At 44.3% G+C, this 20351-nt stretch overlaps 1 protein-coding gene across 2 annotated transcripts in view; it reads left to right on the top strand.

Moving 5' to 3' along the window:
* The window catches only part of MKX (mohawk homeobox), a 73549-nt gene that overhangs the window by 9308 nt on the left and 43890 nt on the right, over positions 1 to 20351 (top strand). For both annotated transcript variants that reach the window (XM_058668908.1, XM_004588521.2), the window contains 2 exons: positions 2675 to 2828; positions 4676 to 5014. In XM_058668908.1, the coding sequence (XP_058524891.1) occupies positions 2675 to 2828; positions 4676 to 5014 (493 nt within the window). The remainder of the gene's footprint in view (positions 1 to 2674; positions 2829 to 4675; positions 5015 to 20351) is intronic.

The following is a 20351-nucleotide window of genomic DNA, read 5'->3' as shown; positions in this document are numbered from 1 at the left end:
CTGTACTGTGACATTTTGGTGGTAAAATACTGCAAGATGTTTTGGAAAATCTAGTGGGTAATGATTGTAATACAGTAAGCACTATGATTGAGTATATTAAAAACAGAGTAGGACCTGCATATATGAACAGCCAGCCAATCCCCCATTGACACTGAAAACCTTCACAGTTTTGTGTGTTACAGTTTCAACAGGTTAATTCTTTGTAGATCAGAAGTCCCTTGCAGGTGACTTCACTTACATATGAAGTTTTATCTTAAGAGTTGCATTTTACATTGTATGAGTGCTATGTGGCAGATGTGTTAAAATTTAAGGTTAGTCTGATATACATGCTGTTAAGAATGTCACAGTGCTGTTGAGCTGGCTTCTGACCAGTACAAGTGGGGCAGAAGTTGAGGCAACTGTCCACCATGTGGGAAGGAGCAGGGCGGACCTAAGCATAAGTGGTGGATTTCTGGAGAGCAGTAGAGAGCAGAAGGATGCTTAGTGATGAGCAGAGATCTTGGGCTATTCATTGCAGAAGTTGATCTTTGGAATTGATAGGGATGTTAGGAACCATCAAATGTGTGTCATAGTCAATGAAGGTTTTGAGGCTGGGAAAACATGAATGGTTTACTAAATTCACATACCGTGTCTGGCAGATTCAGAACAGGAAACTAGATTCCATCAAAAGTGTGCATCAGCATTGGAGTTTGATGATGGTTGGTGGAGATCCACTACAGAGAAGATGGGAAGAATGTTCTAGAATCTGTAGTTACTAGCAGTGAGGAGTTGGATGAAAATTTTGTCAGTAAAGGAAGGAAGTTTGAGAATGTAACAAACGGGGCCAGACATTTGATGCTTCCACAGCCAATGCTCATGTGTGTCCTGGTTAATGGTTTCTAATGCTATACTGCTGGCCCTTCCAGAAAGTGCGAGACAAAGATTGCTCCTCTGAGTACATTAGTGAGTATTGCTAGAAGTTGTAAGAGACAGGCTGCAAAACGAGACTGAGTGACAGTAATGAAAGCCAGCTTCTAAGACAGCCAGCCAACCTGCCACTGTGAGCTCTTACACCAGTATACCTGGACTCAAAAGGATGGTTACTGTTGGCTAAGGCACACAGGACAGATGTGGGAAAATTAGCATGTGTTCCTCAGGAGAAAAACAGGGGGATGGGATTTTGCATTTAAAGTAGAATTTACCACAATTCCATGCAATAATTAGGGCTTGAGCACTGTGTGAAAGTTACATATTTATAATATACTCTTAGAAGGGAAACTTCCAGTACAAACATGACCACACAAAACATTATCCCAGGGCAGGTTTCGGAACCAACTGGCAGAAAGACTTCATTCTCCTCCCATGCTTCATTTTTATAAAAGCTCATATTGTGTTTGCAGGGTTTTTTTTTTTTTTAAAGAAAAGCCTGTGTGCTGGTGACAGCCTGGTTTTTTTTTTTTTGTCAGAGGAAACCTCAAATGTCAATTTAGCAGATACAGTAGTACTGTAAAAACAAGCATGGAATCACATTTCTTTGTTTTGGAGTGTTCTTTCTTTGCTGTCTTGTATCTGCTTAGGAAACACCTGCTTTTCAGCTCCTCCCTACATGCCTCTCTGATCTCTCTCTTTCCCTCCCTCTCTGTCTCTGTCACACAGTGTGTGTGTGTGTGTGTGTGCGTGTGTGTGTGTGTGTCTTGCCAAATAGCCCTTTCTGGGGTGGAGGATCCCCCAAAGTTTGGCCTTTGATCTTTTCATTTTCGCTGCTCAGTTGTCACTGTGTATCCCAAAGGTGGATGTTCCATCCCTTCCCACTGTGGATTTTCTCCAACCCAACGTTCCTTTCTGTGGTCAGAAAGTCATGCATCATGTCTTCCTCCAAGTAGTCTCTCCTTTTTAGATTACATAAGCCTGACGATTCTGGGGCGTTGTTCGGTCTTCCCTCATCCCATCCTCCAGGGTGCCACTGGAAAATCGAAATTAAATTTGCTCTCACGTTTCCTTTCCTAGGGATCTACTTCTCTACCCATTCATTCTGCCTGAGCTTCCTCCAAGATTGGTTTGGATGCCCCCGGAAGGCTTTAGTCACCTATCCACCAGGCTACTCCACCTTCCCTTTGGATCTGTCTCATTGCCTCTGAATGTGCACATGCCTTTCCTCATGGTGTTCTTTGTGTTAGCCATGATCTTTTTTTTTTTAATTACTTATTTGAAAGACAGAGTGACAGAAAGCAAAGGTGAGATTCTTAGGTGCAGGTTTATTCCCCAAATGCCTACCTACAACAGCCTGGTTGGGCTACTAGCAACCCAGGAGCCAAGAACTCCATCAGGGCTCCCAGATTTGGGTGACAGAGCCCCACATGCTTGGGCTCGGCTGTTTTTCCGGGGACATTAGCAAGCAGCTGGCTCAGAAGTGGAGCAGCCAGCCTTACACTGGTGTGCTAATGTTGGATGCTGATGTCCCAAGCAATAACTCCACTTTGACTCATGAATAGGATGCAGCGGGTACTCATTTCTGCTGTGTACCTGTTGTATGTTTAGTGTGTGAGTGAAGGATTGGTGTGTGCAGTCCTCTCCTGTCCTGAGAACATTGACTGGTCAGAGGTGCTGGGAAAGGCTTAGCTCCTTCAGCAGTTCCCGCCAGTCACAGGATAGTCATGTTCTGTGCGCTGTTCACTGAGTCACAGTACTGTTGCAGGTGTCCAACTGGTTTGCAAATGCGAGGCGGCGGCTGAAGAACACCGTGCGGCAACCAGATCTGAGCTGGGCTTTAAGAATCAAGCTGTACAACAAGTATGTGCAAGGCAACGCCGAGCGGCTCAGCGTGAGCAGTGATGATTCGTGTTCTGAAGGTTTGTCCTGTTTTTACCGCACTTTCTTTGCTTTACCTCCATAGTGCCTTGTCTGCCTCGATGGCTATTTTTAAGGTGAAATCCACAAAATAAAATGGTGACGTAACAGTTCCTGTTTAATTACATGAGATGGTATTATTTTCACAATAACATAAACAACCCCAAGGATAACCTCCCCTCTTGCTTACTGATTGATTGTTCATGGGAAAAAATATTTTTGTGAAATATGTTAAAATTAAATGAGTTTCTGGAGGTCCCGAAAAAATGGCCGACCATGGAGGGTTGATGTAAAGGGGAAGGCAGAGAGAGAGGGCCAAAAAGTGCCAGAAGAAGGAGCAAGTCTAGTTAAAAATGGTATACACAGGTGTGCGAATCCCACAGGACACTGCAGAATCAACAAGATCCACGCAATTTGGAGAATCAACCAAAAATAACAACAAACAAACCAAGGCAGCGCTCAGCGGCCGGCTCAGTCTCACCGCAGCTCGAAAACGGGTGCTATAATTTGTTGTTGATGTTGTTGTTGAGGTGGCTGTTCTAACTCATCCCGATTATTGACCTTGTTTCATGGCTTCTCACTTATGGTAATGGATAGTGATGGCATACTGGGGTCTAACATATACAGACGTGGGGGTACAATGGAACAGGCATCCCTGCATCCAGACCTATGATGGACTCCCAATGAAACTGTTGGACATGTGTAGACAATGGGATACTAGACTGTCTGACATTGTCTGTAACAACAGTGTCGGGGTACACTTAAATAAGAGACTGATTGAATTATGATTCCTTATGAAGGACTACACTATTGTAACAACATTGGAAAAATCTGATGGGGATGGGAGTTTGGGGGGAATCCCAGCCTATACAAAAATGTACCACATAATTCAAAATTCAAGATAAAAATATTTTTAAAATGAAGTTAATGAAATCAATAACTGGGTCTTTTGACTTAAAGCAAAATTAAAAAGTGAAATGAAAAATATCATTTAATTGAGAAACATCACAATCTACTTACTGTACAGTTAAAAAAATCTTGTAATGTGCATATGTTGCAATTTGCTGCATTTATCTTGATATTGAACATCATTTTAAAAACATTTAGATGTGCCTAAACAATTACAAGTTTGTTTTTCTAATTTATGTTCAACTTCTCGTCTACTAACTTATAGTTTGATTAGTGATATGAAGTTAAACAATAAAGTAGCCAGGATGAATGAACACTGGAAATACCTTCTCCTGTTTTCTCCCAGTAGGAGCTAAGATTATTTTTGGCTGTGACTAAAAGACGTTTAAACCTTAAAAAAAAAAATTAAATGAGTTTCTGCCTTTTTAAAAGAGTTCATTTATTTATTTGAAATTCAAGGTTAGAGAGAGAGAGAGAGAGAGGAGAATTTTACACCTGCTGATTCACTCCCAAACGGCTTTGGTGGTCAAATCTGTGCCAGCCCCAAGCCAGGAACCAGGAGATTCCTCCAGATCCCCCACATGGGTGGCAAAAGGGTACAAGCATTTGGGTCATCTTGTGCTGTTTTTCTGGGTGCATTAGCAGGGAGCTGGGTTGGAAGTTGAGCAGCCAGGACTTGCCCTGGTGTGCTGAGAGCAGCCGGGGATGGAACTGGGACCCATAGGAAATACTGGTATTGCAGCCGATGGTTTAACTCACTGGCCACAACACCAACGCCTATTCCTGCATTCTTTGGGCCGAGCGTTAGTCATAAATATCAAAGATGTTTTATGCACTTTCTATATTGCACATCTGCATTTTTTAGTGATTGACCACAACAAGGAGGCAATTGAGGGGAAAATGTATAAAAGCACTACCTGATGATATCTTTCCCTCTCAGATGGAGAAAATCCTCCAGGAGACCACATGAACGAAGGGGCCTATCCTGCTCCAGGTCATCACACTGTGACCAAAAGTGAGAGCTCAGCTGTCCAAGCTGGGGTGAGGCCGGAGTCACGGGCCAGCGAGGACTACGTGTCACCCCCGAAGTACAAGAGCAGCTTGTTGAACCGTTACCTCAACGACTCTTTGAGACATGTCATGGCCACAAACACCGCCAGGGTGGGGAAAACAAGGCAGAGAAACCATTCGGGATCTTTTAGCTCTAATGAATTCGAGGAAGAGTTGGTGTCTCCATCGTCATCATCAGAGACGGAGGGCAACTTTGTCTATCGCACAGGTGAGTGCGCACGCTCTCGGTTGTAACGATGGCAAGACCTTGTTTAAGCCCAAACTGAAAAAATGAGCTGGTTCGGGTATTGCCCATAATTCAGCTTCGATCTTTCGTTATGGTAGCTGTCAGTGGAGTCGTGAGTAGAGGACGATCATACAGTAATAAGGGTATGAGTTTTCATTGTGAATGATGACTTTCACCTGAAACGTGAAGAAGTTTCCTGTGTCGGCCTTTATGAATACTGTGCTGCATTGTTCGAGTCATGCAAATTCTTTGAATTCTGTCTTTTCACTGATGTGATTGCTAATAGTGATGGGAAATGAGCATAAATTATCATGAAGGCTTTTGTGAAGGAAAAGCACAGATCTGGTTTCAGTTGCTTTGGAAATTTTACTTTCATTCCTGGATAGCACAAAAAGGCCATGAAATAGCTTGGAAACATTTGCTTCCATTGCCCAAATACTGAACCCGCTTCTACCTGCGCAAAACTTTCAGGAGGAGTCGCAAGCGGTGTGGTAGGAACTGCCTGTCTGTGCTTTGGCTCCCAGTGAGACTTGCTCTGAAGGGGCGCTGGCACGGATTGCTTGGCAGAAAGGGGTACGTGTGACCGACATCTGGTGTGGATGAGTCTGGGACCTGGCGATGCCAGCAAGTGAGATTTGGAATGGAAAGCTGGAAACCGTTTCAGGGAAAATGTCACCAATTTAAGGAAATCCAGACCAGGTTTCAGTACTCTTCTGGTGTGAGAGGTGGGAGGCTGTCCTTCCTGGGAGCCACTGTCCCTGCCACTGATGTTCCCACATCCCTGGTTACTCACTGAGCAGTCTGATAAACACTGCATGCAGTCGTCGTCACGCACAGGAGCTGGGCGAGGGGAGCAACAGGCTTTTTCAAGGAATCGAAATGTGGCTGGTGGCTGGCTACCTTTCAAGACTCTGCAGCGGGAAATCTGACATACAAGTGGACACAGATTTGTACAGGACGTATTATCTGTAAGCAGTCAGAGAAATTATGAAATCAACCACATTTTTTTTTTTGTTTTGCCTCTCTAGCAAAACAATTCCAGGACCAGAGATGCAAAAATAATCTAAGCGATGATTGGCTCCAAGACAAAGCCAAAATTAAAGGCTGTTTACCCAATTGATCACATGAAAGAACTACATATTTCCACCTACCTAATGTGCCCGGAGAAGTTGGTGATCATTTACAGCTTTATGAATATTTCTGTTAAAAGAAAGAAAAATACATGGAGATGTTAAAAAGCAGATAATTTTTAAAAAATTAGAAATGAGCATAAAAATATAATGCAAAGCTGGAAAGCAATCAAAAATTGACTCTGAAAACAATAATAAACAAGCCAGAATGAGCAGAGGTTATACTTAGAGTTGGAAGTGACAAAGGAGGCTCAGTACCCAGTGAAGTTATTGAATCAAAATATTTCTGGGAATCATGTAAAACTATAATGCATAGTTGTTTTAAAATATGCTGTATGTAAACAGTTGCTCTCATGATTTTACATTACGTGAGTTGCATTGGTATCATTCACAAAAATTAAATTGCGAATTCACGATCGAGAGTGTCTGAAAGGATCAGTCATTCAGGAACAATTCAAGGTTATAGCTAGTCCACGTCTCCAAATATGTGGCTTGGTGAATCCACTGTGGGTTTTTTCCCCAAACCTTGAAGAAATAATTAATTCCCATGTTTCATACGTTTTTCTTAAATGTAAGAAATGTGGGAAGTATGTCAGTTTTTTGAAATACAGATGTTCCAATCTGAAAACAAAAGTAAGAGCATGAAAGTCAAGTTTTTGTGCGTGTAAAATGCAGATACTGAGTATGGGACAGCACGAGAAACAGGTAGAATATAATCTTAAGAGAGAAGTTTACAGTTGTGAAACACTGAATATCGTTTCAGTAGTACAGGACGCGTTTGGGAAAACAGGATTCTTGGTTTTAAAAAATGAATTTTAATCAGGTATGTAGCTGGGGACTGGTGAATTGTTTACAAACAGCTTTTTCTTACATATTTATGGTGCCCAGTAAAACAAGGTCTTCTGGAAATCTGTGCTTCTCTTTTCAAAGGTGACAGACTATACTGTCCGAAGGAACGGCGTGCCTGGACAGTGGATGCTTTTCAAAGTGAAATATTTTGGCTGTTGCTTCTTATTAAAGCATTCCAAACGCACTTGGTCCGTATTATGGACTATTTGTTTGCCAAGTTCTATTTTTAAATAAGAGCCTTTTTTCTTTCCACTTGAAAAGACAACCTAGGCATGTATAAACTCCTGGGTTTCATGCATGTGTCTGTAGTTAAAAAGGACAGACGACGTGTGTTGTTTCTCTGGGTGGAGAGTTAAGAAAGGCTAGCGGCCCAAGGCTGACGTGCTCAGTCTCTGACAAAAAAAAAAAAAAAAAAAGATCAGGGGCTGTCTCCATCTCCATGGGAACAAAGTGACAGGGACGCCTACTTGTCGCTGGGTTGCCATGCGTGGATAAACACTGGAATACGGGACTGAAAGAAGCACTTTCTGAGTGACTGCTGTGGTTTGCTTTGGCACACAGACGTCCTCCGAATTCCACTGATTCCATATGGTTACATCTTTCTTTCCTCACCTAAATAGAACTACTCTTAAGTCAACTATCAACACCCCCAACCCAGCCCAGGGCTACCACACTGCAAAGATTCTGTATATTCAGATGTGCTTCCAGAATGGGCTCCTTTCTCTTTGCTGGTAATGTGTCCTTTTATCCACCATTTTGTAAAGAACTGCTATCTCGTTATGCATTTCATGAAGTATTTGGAGTGAAAAGCCAAGTGGCTGTTGAGGGGAGAAGAAGGATAAGATACTAAGGTATCAGTGAATTTTATCTCAGTTTTTCTTACTAAATTCTAGGAAGGTTATGAAATAGTGACCTTAGGTGAAGATACTTCTAGAAGCTTTCAAACACATTTTTGTCACTTAAAAATTATTTATGTATTTGTTGAAAAGTTGGAGTTACACAGAGAGAAAGGGAAAGACAGAGATAGCTTTTGACCACTGATTTCCTCCTTGAGTGGGCTCAACAGTTAGAGCTGGGCCAATCCGAAGCCAGGAACCAGAATCTTCTAATTTTTCTGTGTGAGTGGCAGGGGGCCAAGTACTGGTGCCATCTTCCATTGCTTTTCCCAGGTGCAATAGGAGGGAGCTGGATCAGCAATGGAGCAGCTGGGACTCAATCCAGTGCCCATATGGGATGCCAGCATCGCGTATGAAAGCTTTACCCACCATACCACTGAATCAGCCCCATTTTTATTCATTGTTCTGTGGTAACCCACAATCTTTAACATAGTGTGCGGGGCATAACAGACTCTTTATAAAGATCAGCAGAAGCATTTCTGACAGAAGCAATTAGGGCCATTATAATTCATTCATATTATTAAAGCCGTGGCTTCCAATTGCCATTAAGTCTCACTCAGGGAAATGTGGTCACTCAGGGTCATCTCTGCTGAATTATACTCTGTGTATCATGTTGGTTGAACTAATGGTAAAGTTGAAATGCATGAACTCATGTGGCAATTGGGTGTTCTCCCTGGGTGTCTGCATAAGGGCTCTGGCCACAGTGTCCACCTTACTTCTTTGGGGTCAGTGTTCAAGTTCTTCACCTTAGATCATCCATGTCCCATCTCCCAACTAGTCCTCTCTGGGTGCCCAAGCCCGACATAGAATATCATCTCTGCCTCCCATGTGGGTGGCAGGAGTCCGTGTCCTTGAGCCAACCTCTGTAGCTTTCTCTGGCTCATTAGCAGGGAGCTGGATCTGAAGCCAGGCAGCTGGGTCTTAAAGCCACACTCAGTGTGGGATGTTGATGTCATGGGGGCGGCTCACAAATGGTCAGCTCATAAATGACCCAGGCAGATCATTTGCACAGTTGTTCTCCAAGCCCATTGGACTGTAATTTATGAATCTGTTCCAAGAGCCCTGAGTGTTTTCAGCTTCATCTTGGTCAGCTGTCCGAGATCACATCTAATGAGACGCATCTAACCCAGCCAGACCATCTCAGTAGGTAAGACCCTGCTCCATGTCAGTGTGAATGGGCCCTGGGAGTGCCCCAGTAAGCATGCAAGGAGCTGACTCCGGGCACTCATCCACGGTGAACCTAGTGCCCTGACTTAAAAAGTCTCATGGCAGATAGCCTCTGGAACTGCATCAAGGACCACATGCCTGGGTAGCTGTGTGCTTGCTGTGTTGATGGGATTTTGTTGATCAGTGAGTCGGCTTTGGTCTGCTTTGGACGGGCTTACTGCTCAACGACTCACTGATCCCTGTGTCTTCGTTCCCTGTTGACACTGTCACTTTCTTGTTCTTAGTGACAATGTGTAGCTCTGCTGCTTGGGATGTGCCAAACATTCCTGTCCAGGCGTGCAAGTGACAGGTGGTGGACTGCAGCAGAGAACAGTAAAGCGCTGTGTTGGCCAGCCCAGCCGGGATCCTCGGATGGGTCTCCAGTGCACACTCTGTGTCTCTCACCTTACAAACATCATTTTGGAAATGGGATATTTTCCACTGGAGAAATATACTTACAGTAGAAATTTAAGTGTCCATGTTTAAAAAGAAAGAACAGCTAGGGCCTGGTGCAATGCCTTAATAATTAAATTCCTGCATTGCATTAGGGTCCCATATGGGTGCTGGTTTATGTTTCAGCTGCTCCACTTCCCATCCAGGCCCCTGCTTGTGGCCTGGGAAAAGAGTAGAGGATGGTCTAAAGCCTGGGGATCCTGCATCTGTGTAGGAGACCCAGAAGAAGCTCCTGGCTCCTAGCTTCAAATTAGCTCAACTCCGGCCATTGCAGCCACTTGGGTAGTGAACCAGCAGATGGAAGATCTCTCTCTGTCTCTTCTTCTCTGTAAATCTGCCTTTTCAATAAAAATATATAAATCTTAAAAAGAAAAGAAAAAGAATGTTCTGCTAGCCTCTATTGTATGAGGGGAAGCACAGCTTTGTGAAGGTGTCCTGGCCCTTTCTCACCCAATACCTCTGCCCCTTGTACACCTGCTGTCTAAGGGGTAACCCCAATCCCAAATGTACCTCCAGCTTCTCTAAGCAAAGGATGATACCCTTCTTAGAAGAAACGTTTTCTAATTCCTTCTTTCAAAGTGCCTTACAGATTGTGATGTTTGGGCATACACAGGGATCCTGTTGAACGGTAAGGACCTTAGCTCTCTCTCACACACTGCCCATCCTTACCTGACATTCATCCACGGTGACAACGGCATGGCCCACGCACGTGGGTGGTCCCGAAATCTGGATGCCTCCAGCTTCTGAAAATGACCCATTCTTGGTAGACTGGCTGCATCATTTGAATGACATCACACCAGTGTCTGCCGTGGCGACAGCCAGCGCAGCTGACTCGCTGGCTCTCTTCCTGTCTTGTGTGGTGCTGTGATGTTGTGAGATGCTGAGGTGTGCAGCTCTGCAAAGTCGTGTGTCTTTCAGACTAACAGGCTGTGCAGAGCAACCATGCTCACAGCTATGGCCCTGTCCATGGGGTCTCTAGCCTGGGGAACAATACTGATTCTCTGTCTGCCTGGCTGGAAATCACGCAGCATTGGAATCTCCAGTTGTTCTTTTGCAAATGAAAAGCTCTCCAAAATCCTAAGTAGTGTTTGTATTCTCCCACCCCATCCCCCCAGCTATTGGGACAGAGTCTTTGAATGACTTAGTGTTTTGCCTACTTATTCTGTCTGGTATTTAAATCCAAGACTCATTTTTTTTTAATTTTAGTTTTTATTGGAAAGTCAGATATACTGAGAGGAGGAGAGACAGAGAGGGAGATCTTCCGTCCGATGATTCACTCCCCAAACGGTTGCAATGGCCGGAGCTGAACTAATCCAAAGCCAGGAGCCAGGAGCTTCTTCCGGATCTCCCACACAGATGCAGTGCTCCAAGGCTTTGGGCCGTCCTCCACTGCTTTCCCAGGCCACAAGCAGGGATTTGGATAGGAAGTGGGGCCACTGGGATTAGAACTGATGCCTGTGTGGGACCCTCGCACTTGCAAGGTGAGAACTTTAGCTGCTAGGCTACCTACCACACTGGGCCCTCCAAGGCTCATTTTAATGCACATGAGTATGTGTGAACCTCTAACAGAATATGACAACAAGAAGGAAAGGGTCATGAGTAAAACATAATCATAAAAGGAAGAAGACTGTAACATTAAAAAGGAAAGAATTAGACAAATTGAAACTTAAAACACTTAAATTCAAAATAAACACTTTCATAAAATGTAACTAATCTGATTTTCAAGTAAAGCAGGGAAATGCAAGGATAGTAAATGGGAAAGTTTAGCTAGTTTAGAGAAAACCCACCCAAGAACAGAAAATGTAGCAGATTAGACCAAAGCAAGACGCCCTCCAACAGGAAGCTCACCAAACTCTGACTTGACCTAGTGATGCTGGTTGTTATTTATGTGTACCTAGTCCATGACCTTGAAGTAGGAGAAAGCGGAGAAGCGAAACACACAGGGACCCGCTCATTTAAACTCTTGTGCCACATTCCTGGAGAACCGCGAGTCCGACTTGGACTCACGCAGCTCTGGATCACATACCAGCATGATGTTCTTGTGTGCGTGAGGCAAGACTCCATGCACTCTGCGTATTTTCCTGTAGGAAGCAAGTTCACCCTGGGGCAGTCCGGACTGAGCAGTGGCCTTCTGTGTGGCTGGTCAGGCTGTGGTATTTATCAGCATGCCTGCTGTGATTGGTTTTTGGTTGCACAGTGCTTTGCTGACTTCGGACAGTTGTCGGTCCTACCCGAGGCGGTGCCATGGAAGTGCTTGTTCGTGTCATTATATAAAAATATTCCCACTGTGAGGCTTTCTGTTCCCTGGATCTTCTAAATAATCCGTAAAAATGCAGACCAAGCTCAAAGGTGGCACGCAAGAGTCTTTTTTAAAACGTTCTTTTCCCATGTATGAGTGTAAGCGCTTCATCTCACTGATTCTAAATGTAGTGAGACTTGTTAGCTGTTCACACGTTGTCAGTGGGTAGCCCGCGACAAAGAAGGAGGTCAGAAAGTTGGTGAAAATTGCCAATAGAAATTTCTTCTCTTTGTTTAGCGCAACTGGTTTCCCCTTCTGTCTCTTTATTTTGTTTCTAAAATTAAGCATGTGTTTTTACATGTGAGAGTGTGTCTTCCTGCTATAATAGAATTTACATTCGGGATAAATGCGTGTTTTTTCCCATCCAGAATGTGGGTGTGTCGCCATCATGGAGGCTTGCGCCCTTAATTTCTAATGTGAGTGACGTGATTTCTAGTTGTGAGCTTTGACAGAGCAAATAGGTCATAAGGCGCTTGCCCAGTTCGTCCAGCTGCTTGCACAGCATTTGAATGTGTCCCCGTGGGTTTGCGTTTCAAGGAAGTGTGGTGTGTTTCAGGGACAGCTGTTTGAGAAATCTCTGCTCCCTCTTCCCTGTGCCAGCTATGTTGCCTGTTTGCTCTCGGCCTCGTGGTACTGAGAGGTGTGTAGCCTGGGACTTAAAGAAAAAAAAAAACCCAAGAATCCTCTTTCAGAGGCTCCCCTAATCTCACAGGCCAGGGAATGGTGTGAGGTGCTGTGTTTTGCCTTCCAGCTGTGTACTGCCTCGTGGCTCAGCAGTGCAGTCCTGGTCTGTGGCAACACCACACGCATGGCTCGGGGCATCTCCAGTTATCGCTACTGACTCAGACCAGCAGCATCGCACCTCGAGACCTTGCTGTGGGAGGGTGTACATTCATCATCTCTTTCTCTTTTAGTGGCTACAGAGGAGGGATCTTCACACAAGCTGCTGTTACAGACGGCAGACTGTAATAAGCCACCCAGTCCCTAGGCACCATCCTCTGGTTTTTCCAGGAAACGGAAATGGTTTACAGCATCCCGGAGGCCAGGGTCCCTGGAGCGCAGGTGTGGTTGTAGTAGTGGTAGTGCTAGTAGCGATAGCGATAGCAGTAGTAGTATACTACAAGTTGCACATATTTGAGGGCACAGGAGAGCTATGAAAAGGACTAGAGGTACCGCCCCTCTGCCTGGGGTATCCGTGAGGTCATCAGAACTGTTCTTGCAAAGCAGTCAGAAGTCGTCACAACAGACCAGTTGGAGCGCGGTTTCTGGGAAAGGTGCCTCGGCTTTAAGCAACAGCGTCACACCTCTGCGTCCAGCCCTGCTCAGTCTCCCCAGTGACGGAAGTGAGTCAGTAATGAGCTGTTTCCCCAGCCCTGTAGGAAGCTGTTGTGCAGGATGAGTGTGGTGATGGCACTGGGGGACTCAAAATTGACCTCGAGACCGTACTGTTCCCCAGATGTAGGCAGCACTCCTGGGACTGGCACAGCAGCCTTCGGGCTCCCGAATACATCTTGTGTTTTCTGGAATCATTGCAGACAGAAGACCGCCAGTTGCCCACTGGCCTCACTTTGAAGCGTGTTCCATGCGGTGATCTGAACTTCAATTTTGGTAGAAACAATGTGTTCTCTTTTGATACTGTTACACACACATGCGCACAGAATTGCTTGAAAGTTCATGTCCAAATCAAGGCAGACATTTGGCACAGCAACAAATGCGCTGCTTGGGAAGCCTGTACCCACTGTCAGACTCCGTGGGTTGGAGTCCCCTTCTGATTCCAGCCCCATGACCGTGTGTTTCCTGGGAAGTAGCAAGCAGTGGCTCACGTCCTTGCTACTCGGATGGGGGGCCTCGACTGAGTCTCCAGCTCCCAAATGTGGCCCCACTAGCCATGCATGATCTGAGCATTTGGCGAGTGAACCACTGTCTGTCTTGGTCTCTCAGACTTTCAAATACGTTTGTGAATTAACATTCATGGAATCATGGAACGCAAAGAAAAGTTCACTTTGGTGCCACTCTTGAAGTTCCTGCATAGCTTTTTCATAATGTGCATTTTTATGACTATTTTGAAGACCCCTTGTGTGCATAGATTTCAAATTATTTTGCATCCAAATAAATTGCTCTCTTTTAATTTCATTTTCCCTGAACTTTTTGAAGTTCTGTGTGAGTGTGTGTGTGTAGACAGTACAAATGCTATACATAAAACAAATGTAATCTTTGATCAATTTTTATTTAAATAAAGAGAACAGCATTTTTTTTTTACAATAAAGATTTGGAGAGGAATCTTTTGGTGATCTAAAATTGAAATGGAAAAACAAAGAACACCGATGAAAATGAAACCCTTTAAAACCCTAAAAGGCAGACAGAGACAGGCATTCATGGAGTGAGAATTCCAAGGAATGGTTTGCTCTTTGCAATCTCGTGTATTCACCCACGTCCGAAGGACTGGTTGTCCCTTCTGCCGAGCCAGGCCTTGGCCTGTGCCGGATGGGTCTCTTGGTGTGTCAGGGCATTTCAAGCAAGAATGCCTTGTTCTGCCAAGACTCTCATTATGACACTCAAACGTACCCTTTTGCTGAGGGCCAGAATTCAGAAGCTGCCATTTCAGTTTCTACGCTGATTTAGACAACAGATGCACTTAAAAAAAAAAAAAAGAAGAAGAAAGAAAAGAAAAAAACGTTTTTCGGGATCATTTGTCACATAGTTTCGGGGTAGGAGGATGGCTAGCTGGCATAAGTGAGAATTCCTTTGAATGTCATTGGGTCTTCATTTCTAAGCTTGACAGCCCCGGCCAGGAGTTGTTGGGTGCCAGGTAGCTGTGCAGTGATGTCTCCGTCCCTGCATGCAGCTGGATGGGTGTGATATTGAACTTGACTCCTTGCAGCTTTGCCAAGTGCACGGCAGGGTTGAGTGGCAGAATGGCTTCCCGTTGATTCTGTGCACTGTTTCAGTTGCATCTTTTCTTGCTGCTGCTGCTGCTGCTGTGTGTGTGTGTGTGTGTGTGTGTGTGTGTTTCCCCCCCTCCGTGGCAAGTTTCTTCTGGGCTGCTAGTAACCATCCAGCTAGGTCAAGGAGGTTTTTCACAGCCTTGCCAATAGTGCTGTTGTTAGTTTTTATCATGTCTCCTGGGTTCCTGAGCTGTAGGCTTTTCCAGAAATATAGCCCCGATTCAGATGGACTCACTCACCCGTGGGGCTTCCAGTGTATCTAACCCGTGTGCTTTTCTCTTTTAGAAGATTTTTTAAATGTCTGTATATTTTTTTTTCTTATACTGTGCTTGGAAAAGTATAAACGTAAGTCATCTGGAATAGCAGTTCTCAACGATCTTCAAAGATGTTGGAGGACCATTTCATGATTACTAGGAGGGTTGAAGCAGTAAAATGTAGTTTATAGTTACTATAACTTTCCCCTCATTAGGAAAATATAAAAAGCTCAACTTTATGATTTCATGACATATTAGCAGCCCCCAAATATTGCGTCTAATCCCCAGCCCCTCACACACACACACACACACACACACACACACACACAGCACTCTGCAAAGCCTTGAGAAGAAACTGGGCACGCAGAGAAGCATGCTGTGTCCACCAGCTCTGCCCGCTCGCTGCCTCTCAGCGTAGTTCCTAGTGGCACTGGGTGGGGCCGGGACACCCAGAGCCCTGCAGGTTTTCTCTGCCCTTTGACTGTAACTGAATTCCTGTCGCTTTGGCTATGCCTGGGAACTGACTCAGCTGGGCCCCCCTTTCTCTACCCTCAGCCCCCAGACCTGGAATGAAACAGCTCCCTGGCAGACAAGGTGGCAGGCAGTTGTGGTGTAGACAGAGCAGAGCCATGCCTTAGAACCCAGGATCCCCCTACCCAGCCGTGTCTGTGGAAACAGAGTGAGAGCTTCTGTTAACCAGAGCCACGGATTCTGCAGCTATGATGTTGGATGTGTGGTGAGATAATCTGCACTGAGGGATGTTTTAGGAGGGAAAGGAGTAATTAGAAGCATGGTATCCAGGTATCTCTGTTAGAAACAGTACTGAGGCTCTGAGTAAGAGCCAACACTGTGGTAACAGGCAGTGTGGGGCCGGATTCAAATAGGGTGCCTGAGGAGCCAAGCAAGGTCGCCCGTGTTTAACTCAGCCCATGGCCTCTTCGATCAGATGTGCCTTTGATAATGATCTGGCCTAAGATTATGAAAGTACGCTCCCAGATTTCCCCCTAAATTTTAATTGTGTGCTAAATACATATGACCTTATAATTTACTTTGTAAATTGCAAGAAGTAATCATCTGTGATGTTTGTTTTTACCCAAATGGGTAGTCACGTATCCTCACACAATTCGCTGAATACTTGTCTTATTGACTTGAAATGCTGTCTTTATTCTGTACTAACTCACTTTACACATACATCTGTTTCTGAACTCTAGTGCCTATTTTCCATAAACTTTTAAAAGATTTATTTATTTTGGGTCCAGCATGGTAGCCTATTGGCTAAATCCTAGCCTTGTACATGCTGGGATCCCATATGGGTGCTGGTTCATGTTCCGGCTGCTCCACTTGCCATCCAGCCCCCTGCTTGTGGCCTGGGAAAGCAGCAGAGGACGGCCCAAAGCCTTGGGACCCTGTACCTATCAATGTGGGAGACCTGGAAGAAGCTCCTGGCTCCTAGCTTTGAATCAGCTCAGCTCCAACCATTGCAGCCACTTGGGGAGAGAACCAGTGGATAGAAGATCTTTCTCTCCTTTTCTCTGTAAATCTGTCTTCCCCCAAAATAAATATTTTAGAAAAGGATTTATTTATTAAAAAAAAAGACACAAGTGCATTGAGATCTTTAACCTAGTAGTTCATGTCTCAGTTGGCTACGGTAGGCAGTACGGAGCTAGATGGAAGCCAGGAGCTTTGTCCGGGTCTGCCACCTGACTGCAGGTGCCCCACCATATGGGCCGTCTTCTACTGCTTTCCCAGGCTATGCACAGCTAGCAGATGGGAAGCGGGGCAGCCAGAGCATGAACGGGCACCCATGTAGGATGTTAGTGACACAGACAGTGTCTTTATTTACTGTGCCACAAAAAGCCATCCCCTCTTTCAAATTTGAAAATTGCTATTAATAATTGTGTATCTTAATTTATGGCAGGATGTGTGCTTCCATTTTTTTCTAATTCTATCCAATTATGGCAGGATAGGTCCTTCCAGTATCTATTTCTGGAATTTACTTTTCCAGGTAGACCCAAATTGACAAGTTTTATTTTCATAGACTCCTGTTGGAGGGGCTGGCACTGTGGCGTAGCAGATAAAGCCACCATCATCCTGGCATCCTGTGTGGGTACCAGTTTATTTCCCTGCTGCGCTCTTCTGATCCAGAGTCTCTTTGTCCTCTACAAATCCTGGGAAAGCAGTGGAAGGTGGCCGAAGCATTTGGATCCCTGCAGTCATGGAGGAAACCTGGAGGAAGCTCCTGGTTGCTGACTTTGATCTGGTCCATCCTTGGCCAACGCAGCCATCTGGGGATTGAATTAGCAGGTGGAAAAATCTGTCTTTCTCTCTGTCTCTGTAACTCAATCTTTTTTTCCTTTTAATAAATTTGGGGTTACAGTGGATGAATATGTCAATCTGGGGGACTATTTTGCCTGTGTATTGAGTTTTTTCCCCACTCAGGAACATAATACATGTCTCCATAGAGTCAGGTCATCTTTGTGACATTCAATCAGATTTTATAGTTTATGTAAGAGTTACCTATTTCTCACTAGGTCGTTAGTTTTGTTTTTTCTACCGCAGTTAGTTCTGCCCATCACATACTCTGTTAGGACCGATGGGTATGACAGCTGTTACATGTTGTATAGTTTTCTTCAATATGATAGGGATTCTTTTTTCACGCCTCCATTACTGAATAAGGATCTTCCCCCAAACACACACGTTACTGAACAGGTTCCTCATTTGTCAACTGCTATTTCTGCACTTTTGAAAACAGCTTTAGCTGACCTCTGTAATGTCTACTGAGGTGATTTACAGAAACACACGTCCTCAGGCTTCCCTGACCTTGAATTCTTAGGACAATCTTGTTCCGTGTGTATTTCTGGATTCCATTCACTAACATTTTATTTAAAAATTTTGTGTCAAAACCCTCCAGGGAGGCTTGCATATAGTTTTAATACTCTCCCTTGCATAATTCCTGTATTGGAGTTCTTACCTTCTGGAATGATCTAGAAAATCTCTCATCTTTTTCTGTTCTGTGAACAAACGAAATAAGGATTAGCGGTTCCACTACTGAGGATGTTTGAAAACCTTCACCTGAGAGCTGGCCTTGACGTGGAATGTCTGGGTTCTTTTGCACTCACATTTTTCATCTCTCTTCTAGTTGCAGTTTCCTCAACTTCACCTTCTTCAGCTTTTCTTAATACATTTTATTCATTTATTTTATTTCTGAAAGTCAGAGTGACATGGAGAGACCTCCCATTGATGGCTGCCATGGCTGGAGGTGGACCAGGCCAAAGCAGGGAGGCAGGAACTCCATCTGGGTTACTCACCTGAGTGGCAAGGACCCTGACACTTGAGCCACCATCTACTGCCTCCCAAGATGCATTAGCAGTAGGCTGCATGAGAAACAGAGTAGTCAAGACTTACATGGGGTACTGGCGGCTTTACTTGCTGTGCCACAACACATGTTCTCTTAAATTTGTGTATTCACTTTCCTTTTTATTTGAAAGGCTGGCATACACACACACACACACACACAGAGAGAGAGAGAGAGAGAGAGAGAGAGAGAGAGAGAGAGAGAGAGAGAGACAGATGGAGATACTGCTTCTGTTGATTTACTCCCTAGATGCCTGCAACAGCCCAACAAGGGGCATTCTTGGGCCATCACCTGCTAACTCCCAGGATATGCATTAGTAGAAAGCTGGATCTGAAACTGAGTAGCTGAGACTTAAACTTCAATATGGGATGCAGGTGTCTGATACAGAATAAGCCACTGTCCCGCCGCCCACCTCTGCTGTCTTGTCTGGTTTTATCTTGTTGCTCCTTTTGGCTCTTGGGAGGGGTACAGACCACAAACGACCTGAGCCCCTACTATGCACACTTTTTTGTTGTTGTTGTTTGGTGATAGTTTTAAGTCTTTGTTGGAAGCCCTAGCTGCTTTAAGCTTTGAAAACAGCAGGCTCTTAATGGAGTGGGGGGCGGGGAGGGGGTTTGAAAGATGCTACCTGGCTCTTCTGCTGCTCCTTGAACAGGCATGAGGTCTGTAGTTCTCCATCGTTCCCCTGGCCCGCTGGTCCTCACTTGCTAAGTCCTCCGTCCCTGCGTTGAGCTGTGGTGTTGAGCTGTGGTTCCGTGTTTACATTTCCCTACCAACTCGAGCCATCTGTGTCTTATCTTTCCTGAATGTCTTGATTTTTCTGACTTGGCTGTGATACTCCTTATGTTTTCAATGTAGGCGTGCATTTGTTTTAAAATTTAAATTCTGCAGTTTGGATGGGATTTGGAGGGAGAAATGGAGCTTGTTCTGTGTATGCCCTTAAAGGGCAATACTGTTTCATGGACTTGTAGTTAATGTTTTTCTCATGAAAGATGTTTCAGCAAAACTTTGTACACCTTCAGAACTACACACAGCTTTTGAGTATTACAGAATCACCCTATACAGAATGAAACAGAAGACTGGCTGGAATTTACAGTTTTTGTGCATAAATATGACATCTTGTGATAGGTGAGCTTCCTAAACGACAGTGCTTGTTTGAAATAAAGAATTCAATATAATTTGCTCAAATAAAACTATGCTTGTAATTATGATAATATGATATAGTTTGCCTTGGCAGTTGTACAGATAATAAATAGTACCATCTTGAAATGTAACTGGAGCCCAAATGGATACTATTTTACTCAGTAGTTAAGAATTGAGTTAAAGTGTGGAGCAGGGCCCGTTAGAATTCACTTGTTTTTATCTTTTCCAGTGGAAAACTTAACAAGCTTTGTTTCAGTGCATACTGCTGGGGAATTTGAAGTAAAAACTAGAAGCTAAGAATTCCACTCTATTTGCCTGTCTTTCCTACGAACAGAACTATCAATTAATACAGCATTAAATATCATATGCTTTGCGTTGCCTTTTGATTCTTTTGTACGTGGGTGGCTTTCATAATTTTACCTGCTGTGGCAGATACAGTTGACTGACATCATGATTCAAAATAAAAAACTGAATTATCACATTTCATAAAACTTTGCCAGCAAAGCGCACATTAAATTTGCAGATCTGGTGTATTTGGAAAGTGGCTTCATGGATAGCATCCTTCTCCCTGCCCCCCTTCCCTCTCCTTTGCAGTAAGGCACCAGGTGTGCCATAGTGCCCTTTGTTTCGGTTCCCCCTCCGCCCGGTACCTGTGCCAGAGCTGACTGAATACTGCACCACACTTCCAGAAAGATCTTTCAGAAAGTTGGATAATGAAAAAGAAGGAAATAAAAAGCTGCATTTATTTTGGTGCACACAATTTTTGAAATTTATGCAGACTAGAGGTCT

Source organism: Ochotona princeps, chromosome 10 (genome assembly GCF_030435755.1).
Source record: "Ochotona princeps isolate mOchPri1 chromosome 10, mOchPri1.hap1, whole genome shotgun sequence".
Lineage (NCBI taxonomy): Eukaryota > Metazoa > Chordata > Mammalia > Lagomorpha > Ochotonidae > Ochotona > Ochotona princeps.
The sequence above is the reverse complement of the archived record's forward strand: the minus strand, read 5'-3'. Positions and strand labels throughout refer to the sequence as shown.